Raw genomic sequence first — 9,080 nt, 5'->3', positions numbered from 1 at the left:
AACCCTTGTGTTGAAAAATGTCTCTCTGAATGGCTCCCTTGGATGAAGAAGTACTTATTTTATGCAGTTCAACTTATCAGTGTTTTCCACTATGGCTGCTAATTTTATTAAAATACTTTTCTCACCCAAGGTCATAAAGATAATTATCTATTACCTTTGAAAAGATTCCTTGTGTTGCATTTCAAATTCAGTTTTACTGAAAAGGTATTCAAAGTATTCAAAGTAGCTAGAATTTTTTTTATAGATGACATGAAGTAAGGGTCAAGTTCTTTTCTTTCTTTCTTTCTTTCTTTCTTTCTTTCTTCTTTCATCTTTCTTTCTTTCTTCTTTCTTTCTTTCCACACTTACATCCATTTAAATCAATACAATTTAAAAGGCCATCTTTTCTACAGTATTCTGCAGTACAAACTTTTACATGTTCAGATGTGCCCATATTCTATAGTCATTCAACAAATATTCTTTAAAAGCTTCCCATATATACTAATCTTGGCTAGTTGATTTTTTAAGAAAATGATAATGATAAAGAGGGACAGGAACTAGAATATACATTAAGAATTTTAGGGAAAAATTTGGAACATGAATTACTAGATAAAAGGTACTATATATTTTAGTAAAGTCTCAGATCAGCAATGAATTTGTGTTGATAGAAATTAGTCCACCAATATGAAATTTGCTGAAAAATTCATTTCTAGTTTTAAATACAACCACTTGGGATATAACCCTGCTACCAGAAAGTCCAGCATAAAATGGCAAATTCAAGAATGAATAAAGATAGTCAATTCATATTCAAGCAGGAAAGTAAGCTACAAAATAACTTCTGATTAGACAACAGCAAAATGAAGTGGAAAAACATAAATGAGTTCAAATCATTGGCTAATGCAGGAAACATTAAGGTAGCCATTTTCTCAAGGCCATTACGAATCCTTATCTTCAGAGTGTATATCATGGGGTTAAACATCAGAATGACAATGGTATAGAAAGAGACATAAATTTGTCTGTTTTGAAAAATATGTTTGGATTTAGGTCATAAATATATAACAATTTCAGACCTGTAGGATAAAGCCACAACTGTGACATGAGATGAGCAGGTGAAGAAAGCTTTGATTCATCCTGTTGCTGATGGCAACCTCAGGATGGTAGAGATTATTTTACTGTAGGATCCAAGTATCAACAGAAAATGGATCATAACGAAGAGCACAGTGACTGTCAAAGCCAACATCTCATCCAGGAAAGTGTCCCCACAGGCCAGCTTGAGTAGTGGGGGAATATCACAGAAGAAGTAGCTGATTTGGTTAGACGCACAAAATGGTAGAGAAAATCTGGCATGTCTACCCTATTTTGACTAGAACTCTACTGATCCAAGAGTCAGTCAGCATCAACTGGATACAGAGTTATGGTTCATAATTGGAGGACATGGCAGAATATGACAAATGACCATGTAGTGGTCATAGGCCATCACTGTCAGGAGAAAGCAATCTATGTTTCCAAGCATAAGAAGAGAACATATTTTTGTAGCATAAGCAGAAAAAGAAATGTTTCTTTTCTGAATCCAAAGTTTAGGAGAATTCTAGAAAGAATGACAAATACATAACAGATTTTCAGGAAGTAAAAAATAAAGAAACTGGTCAACTCTGGTTATGGGAACAATGATGCCATTTCCCATGAAGATTATCACGTAGACAAGAAAAATATCACAAAAAGAAACATTCAGATTGGAAATTCAAGAAAATCCCCAAACAACAAATTCCACCCTTGAAGTGAGATTTGCTTCTGGGTGTGTGTGTGTGTGTGTGTGTTCCCTCTGTGAAAATAGTGAAATTAGTCATTTATGCTCTTAGCTTAAACCATTTTCTATCCACTAGAGGAGTTTGAAGAATTAATATGTATCATTTATCTCCAAATTCCAGCATTTGATATCCTAGCATCAAAGAGCAAAACTGAATTCAAATGTGAATGTATGCTAAATCCTAAGCAAATCAACATTATATTAGTAGGTTTGAATTTTATAGTGTTCTAAAATAAGTGAAGAATATTAATACAAAATCATATTGACAAAAAAATAATTCATACTTTCTCTTCTAGGTTTAGTTATAGCTGCTTTTTCCTCCCTCAGTAGAACAGTTTAAGTAAATACATTTTATATATATTATATAGATAATATATAATATAAATATATACAAATATGTATATAATCATATATATGCAAGAAACTTTTATTTTAATAAGAAATTTATCTTTTTTCTCATAATTTAAACTCATATTTATTTCAAAATATACATGCTTTCAAAATACCAAGTTTCTTTTAAATAAAAACATCCCTTTTATTCTACTGGTTTTATTTCTTTTTCATGTATCATCTTAACTTTATGTTTACCATTCATTCTAATTTGCTTTTCCAGACATTCTGGACAAAGGCATTCTTATGGACAGTCACCCTATGGAATTCAGGTCCCCTGGTCATCCACCTTACCCCCATACCACATCTTGGCAGGGAGCAAGAATGCTCTTGAGAAAGCAGTACCACTTAATTGTCCATTAATATTCATTGGAGAATACCCAAACTCAAAATCGTGCATGTGAGACCCTTTTTTTTTTAATTTCCAGTTTTCTTAATGTTTCTCCCTTGATCTTCCACCTAAGCCTTTGAATATAGCAACACTAGACTTCTATCATTACATGTGCGTGTTTTATTTGTGATCTATTTATTTTCCTTTTAACTGACACAATCCTGACTGGAATATTAATTAATTATTTTTTAAAAGATTTATTTATTTATTTATTATATGGTGAATCTCAGAGAGAGAAAGAACATGTGCACGTATGAGGGAGAAGAGGACCAGAGGGAGAGGGACAAGTAGACTCTGCTCCAACCCACAACCCTGAGATCATGACCTGAGCTGAAATTAAGAATTGGATGCTTAACCATCTGGTCTGTGCCACCCAAGCCCCCTAATTAATCATTTTTTAATGGTTGTCCAAAATAAGTGTTCTTTCTTTTTTAAAAAAAGATTTTATTTATTTGAGAGAGAGAATGACAGAGAGAGAGAGAGCATGAGAGGGAGGAAGTTCAGAGGGAGAAGCTGACTGAGCAGGGAAAAGGAGCCTGACCCGGGACTCGATCCTGGGACTCCAGGATCATGACCTGAGCCAAAGGCAGTTGTCCAATCAAGTGAGCCAGCCAGGTGCCCCGAAATAAGCATTCTATTTCAATATATACCTCCAGTCTGTGTTCAAAATAAATATTTTAAATAGAAAATATATCAGAAGAAAAAAAAACCTACAGTGGCTGCTATTGTTTCCAGTCTACTTCTTTAATCTGTGTGAAAATTATCTGTTGGATATAACCGAGATGTGTGAATTTACTCCCATAGCACGTTCTAATTTGCAATGAAATGTTTGGCTCATGCTCTTTCTTTTTTTTCTTTTCTTTTCTTTTTTTTTCCTTTTCTCTCTCTCTCTCTCTGGTTCCAAGACAAAACTCCCCAGGTTTGCCTCAGTTTCTAAGTTTTTAAATGAAAGTAAGATACATTTTCAATTGATTTTCATAAAATTTCGAGAAAATCTTTTGCCTTTTTCTTTGAGTTATAATTGCAATAAATTATATCATAACTCTAAAATAACTGTAAAGTCATTGGGCAGATGTAATTAAGGTGAAATATTAGTTGACCTTAAATTAGGGAGGTTATCCAGGTGGGCCGACCTAATGACGTAAGTCCTTAAAATCCAGGTATAGCTGTCAGATCCAGAAAAAGTATCAAAGATTCAAGGTGAGCGAAGTGGAAGAAGGAAGGAGGCATGGAATGCCTTTGGCTTCCTGGAGCCCAGAGTTGTTCCCAGTTTTTTTCCAAGAAAAAAATGGACCTCAGTCTCACAATTTCAAAAGCTGGATTTTTCCAATAACTTAATAGAGCTTAGAATCAAATATTTTTCTCCAGAACCTCCAGACAAGAATATCACCCAGGTAGTACCTGAATTTCAGCTTCTAAGACCCTCAGCAGAAAAACAAGCCACACCATGCTGGACTTCTGAACTATAGAAACTGTGAAATAATAAATTTGTTTTAAGTTGCTAAGTTAGTGGTCATTTGTTATACAGGATTAGAAAACAAATGCAATAGCTTAACAGATATTGGATTTAATTGTTACCATTGAGGAGACATGGCTTGGAAAATTTTAATCTCTGTCTTGGGAATGTCTGGATGCCTAGTTTCTTATTCTTGGTTAAGATAAGACCAGTGGACTTCATGATATGCTGGGTAAGGTCTAATACTACCCTGGAGACTCCAATCAGTTTCATTATTGGTGGTTTACAACTATCCAACAGGTTTGACAATCCAGTTGATTACAATCCCAATCAGTCCCAGCTTGATTACATGACCCAGATCCAACTCCCCTTGCTCTCTAAACTCTCTAAAAGCCAAAATTCCTTGCACGGTTCATCTGATTTCAAGCAAGTGGACAGTCTCCAAAACGGAGAAAAAAGGGACCTGGGAAGTTCTTGATCTTATCTCAGAACTCTTAACCTTGTCCAAGTTAGAGGGAAGGACGCATGCGCAGTGGCACATGGTAGCTTCGGGAAATTCCAGAGCATGCCTCTGCTCATGCTCCAGGTTTGCCCAGGGCTGGAGTGTTGGAAATGGTGGAAACTGGTACGTATTATTTGCCTTTAAATAAAATCATTGAGTACATTCTGTGGAGTCTGATGAACCCTTCCATCATCAAACTGGAGAAAAGAATGCAACTGTGTTTATTTTCTTTTAGGGTTAATAATAACTATTTTTATGGATAGAAAATATTTGATTAATGATTTGGCATATTCAGAAATATATATTTTCTTAATTGGATCAATATGGTGAAATCTCAAAAAATTAACTCTTTCATTGTCATTAAGTCTTAATTTGATGTTTCATATAAGCTTTATTTAATAAGAGACTTAATTTCCAATATTTTTAGGTTTTTTTGAAAGATTTACATTTTTGCTTTTTTTATTCTCTTATTTTTTCAATTTGCAAATTATTATTGTCACCAAGTACATAAAAGCATTTTTATACATCGTTTTTTAGTACTGAAAGAGAGTAATGCCCAATTTATAAATTTACCACCTATTTAATCTTTGATAATCATGCACATTCATTTTTTTATTTGATTTGTAAAAGTCCAAAAAGTCCTATTTATCAATATTTGTATAATTTTTGTATTCTATATTATCTTTCTGATTTGTCAAATCCTGAGAATCCCTTCATTAATTCTATACTCATTGACATTTTTCTCTTTTCTTCCTTTTTTGATTTGAAGATTGCTTTATTTATTATCATCATTCAGTGATGACTGACAGGCATTTATTTTTAACTACGTCCAGTTTTATAATCTTGGATTTGTCCATCTTTACATCTATTGTAAAAGGCCTTTTAGTTAATTTTATTTTTATTTTCTTTTAGTTATTTTTAAAATAAATTACCCTAAATGTTATATATCCCAATTCCTTTTAGTTCATAAAAAAAATCTGTTGATTCTTTCAAAAATCTAAGATGATTTGGCTGATACTGAAATTTCTCTGCTAGATGCTAAATATTCTTTAAGACTTCAGTTACAATAAGAAAGGGAGTAATGTAAGAGTTTTCTTTTATGAGTTTTATGTCTACTGAATAAAAAGTTATTATTTCTCATAATTTACATATTCCATTCTTTTTGTAATAAATCCAAACTATAAATAAAATATAATAAAAATGAGAAATCACTGAAATCCTGGCAGTGTAAGGAAGTCAATATTTTCCTTAAATCCACATCCTCCCAAATACAAAGTGGACTAATATGCACAATACCCACTATCGACTTGCACATGTAAAATGTTGTATGAGATAATGGAATGCTAACCTTCTTCGTTTTATAAAAATAGTTATGTTTTATACATACATTTACTTTCTCACATGTCAGGAAAGTTTGGAATTTCTTCAGTGAAGGGGCTCTAAAACATTGTCTTGGAAGGCTGTGTTGTACTATACGATGTAGACGTACTCCAGTGTCTTAATACGTTCCAACTGAGAGCACCTTCCCTTTGCTTCTTGTTTTCTTTTGCACTATAAAAAAATCTTTAATAAACACTCTTGAACAAATACACTTAATAAAAATTCTTAAACAAATACAGGTAATAATTATTCTTGGAAAATATTATTTCTACAAGATGAGTTTTCATTGATACAGTTTTGTTTTTTTTTTTAAAGATTTTATTTATTTATTTGACAGAGAGAGAGATAGCAAGAGCAGGAACACAAGCAGGGGGAGTGGGAGAGGGAGAAGCAGGCTTCCCACCGAGCAGGGAGCCCGATGTGGGACTCGATCCCAGGACTCTGGGATCATGACCTGAGCCGAAGGCAGACGCTTAACGACTGGGCCACCCAGGCGCCCTCACTGATACAGTTTTTAAAATAAAAGGATAAGTATTTTGATTTTTAATTCAAAAGAAAAATGCCAAATTACTTCCCAGTAAGGATACAGAATTTATTCCAGAGGATTCAAACAGAAGCACTTCAATGAAAAGACTATTTACATGGTGTATAACTTTCCTAGATCTACAATAACAAAATATCACAAATTGAATGGCTTATAACAACAAAGACTGGATCTCTCACAGTTCTAGAATCCAGAGTCCAAAATCACAGTATTGGCAGTCTCTCTTCATTCCTCTAAAAGATCTAAGGGAGACTCATTCTTTGTTTCTTCCAGCTCTTGGTGGCTCTTGATCTGTTTTTGGTTCTTGGTTGTATCACTTCCATCTCTGCCTCCACCTTCACATGACGTTCTTCTCTGTGACTATTTTTTAAACTTCCTTTACCTTTCTGTCTGAGGACATTGGTCAAGGGATATAGTGCCCACCTTAAATCAGGATGATCTCATTTCCTTGACTTGATTACATCCACAAAGTCTTTTTTCTTTTTTTCCAAATAAGGTACATTTGCAGATTCTAAACGGACATTTATTTCAGAGGGACCAACATTTCATTGTGCTACACATTCATTTGGATAGTTTATAGTGAAAATTCCAGAGATTTATAATACTAAATAGATATTATCAAAGCAAAACCTGAAGCTACAAGGAGAGGGAATGATGTCACCAGAGTAAAGGGGAAATTTTCAGGATTTGTAGTCTTAAAGCAACATGGACAGTGACAAGAGATAGAAAGAAGGGCAGATGTAAAGAAAATACTAAGATTATCCTGCTTCCGCCATCTTGGCTGTTGCTGGGTTTTGTTATTGGCTAAATTCAATCATAGGTACAAAGAATGGCAGCAAATATATCTGAAGGAATGGGAAAGTTAAAAAAAAAAAAAGATCACAGCACATGACCCTAATCCTTGGTTATAAGACACACTGAGTTAACTGTCATTGTATTGCTCATGCAAGCTCTTAACTCACTAGTTCACAGTAGAGGACAGATGGATCTTCAAATTAGATTGTTGCAATTGAGATAATTTGTGCTTTGATTATACAGAAGCCCTTAACTTAATCCTATGAAACTAAGGTTCCTTAACATAATATGAAGTTTCTATGATGGCATTAATAATCATTATTGAGGAATAAAACTAGAAGACATTTTTTCTGTTGCCACTACATGAGGAACATATAAGCAAATTCTGTAAATTCAAGTATTTGAGTCATGTTAATAACTTTGTTAGTAGTTTTCTCAGTGCTACCATGATGTCTTTGTTCCTCAGAGTATATACAATGGGATTCAATGTTGGGATCAAAACGGTGTAGAAAAGAGAGATCAATTTCCCAACTCCTTCAGATTGATTTGGCTTGGGTCGTAAATAAGTGATGGTAGCTGTTCCATAGAATAAAACTACAACTATCAGGTGAGAAGAACAGGTAGAGAAGGCTTTAGCTCTCCCTTTGGCTGATGACAATTTCAGAATGCTGTATATAATTTTGCCATAGGAGAAAACAATCAACAGAAATGGAACCATGATGAAGACCACTGCAACTACATAGATTACTATCTCATTCACAAATGTGTCCCCACAAGCAAGCTTGAGTACTGGGGGGATGTCACAGAAGAAATGATTAATTGTGTTAGACCCACAAAAAGGCAGTGAGAAAATCTGGCATGTTTGTCCAATTACAACTGGACATGCACTGATCCAGGACACAGTCACCAGCTGGATACAGACCTTCTGGTTCATGACTAGAGTATAGTGCAGAGGGTTACAAATGGCCACGTAGCGGTCATAGGCCATCACTGTCAGGAGAAGACACTCTGAGCCTCCAAACATAAGGACAAAACACATTTGTGCAGCACAGGCAAAGAAAGAAATATTTCCTTTCTGGGTCAATAGGTCCATGAGCATTCTTGGGATAGTGACTGTTACATAACAGATTTCTAAGAAGGAAAAATTGCTAAGAAAAAAATACATGGGGGTCTGGAGAGCAGAGTCAATTCTTATTATCAATATTATGATGCTATTGCACATCAGGATAGTTAGGTAGATGACTAAAAATACCCCAAAAAGAATCCACTGGAGATTGGGAATATCAGAAAACCCCAAGAGAAAAAATTCCACAATGGTAGTTATATTCAAAATTTCTGTTTTTAATTTGTTCTCCATCCGCAGATATGGTAAATTCAAGATGGTTAATACACTAACATTTTTTGTTTGTTTGTTTTAGAGAGAGAGTGCAAGCAGGGTTGGAGGGGAGGGAGAGCAGAGAGAGAGAGAGAGAGAGAATCTCAAGCAAGCTCTGCACCAGAGTGGAGCTGACACATGGCTCAATCTCATGACCCTGAGATCATGACCAGAGTCAAAATCAAGGGTCGGAAGCTTAACCAACTGAGCCACCCAGGTGCTCTGATTCATTAACATTTTTGAACCACATTTTTCTCTCCTATTACCTACAGTAGATGCATGAATGTATTTATGTAATCTCAAATTATTTCCACCATTACTTTGTTCTGTTTCTAAGAAATGATATGTGAAACCTCAGAAATGAACTGATGTGCAGTTAAAATCAATTCAAGAAATAAAATCCTAATATATATGTTTTATACTTGCATGTAATAATACTAGAGATAATGAGAAGTGTGCAT

The 9,080-nt window shown here is 34.4% G+C and overlaps 1 protein-coding gene and 1 pseudogene across 1 annotated transcript; both read right to left on the bottom strand.

Moving 5' to 3' along the window:
- Positions 1-888: 888 nt before the first annotated feature.
- On the bottom strand, positions 889-4,016 carry LOC102750680 (olfactory receptor 10AG1-like; annotated as a pseudogene).
- A 3,634-nt stretch (positions 4,017-7,650) lies between these two features.
- On the bottom strand, positions 7,651-8,619 carry LOC102750397 (olfactory receptor 10AG1-like). The gene has a single exon (XM_031017741.2). The coding sequence runs from the start codon at positions 8,599-8,601 to the stop codon at positions 7,651-7,653; it is 951 nt and encodes a 316-aa protein (XP_030873601.2). The 5' UTR covers positions 8,602-8,619.
- Between the last annotated feature and the right edge of the window lie 461 nt (positions 8,620-9,080).

This window comes from Leptonychotes weddellii, chromosome 11, assembly GCF_054177405.1.
Source record: "Leptonychotes weddellii isolate Sample4059 chromosome 11, ASM5417740v2, whole genome shotgun sequence".
NCBI lineage: Eukaryota > Metazoa > Chordata > Mammalia > Carnivora > Phocidae > Leptonychotes > Leptonychotes weddellii.
Note: the sequence above shows the minus strand (reverse complement) of the source record. Positions and strands in the feature narration are given on the sequence as shown.

Coding starts and splice junctions, on each gene's coding strand:
- LOC102750397 (XM_031017741.2), bottom strand. CDS start 8,601: ATGGAGAACAAATTAAAAACAGAAATTTTGAATATAACTACCATTGTG.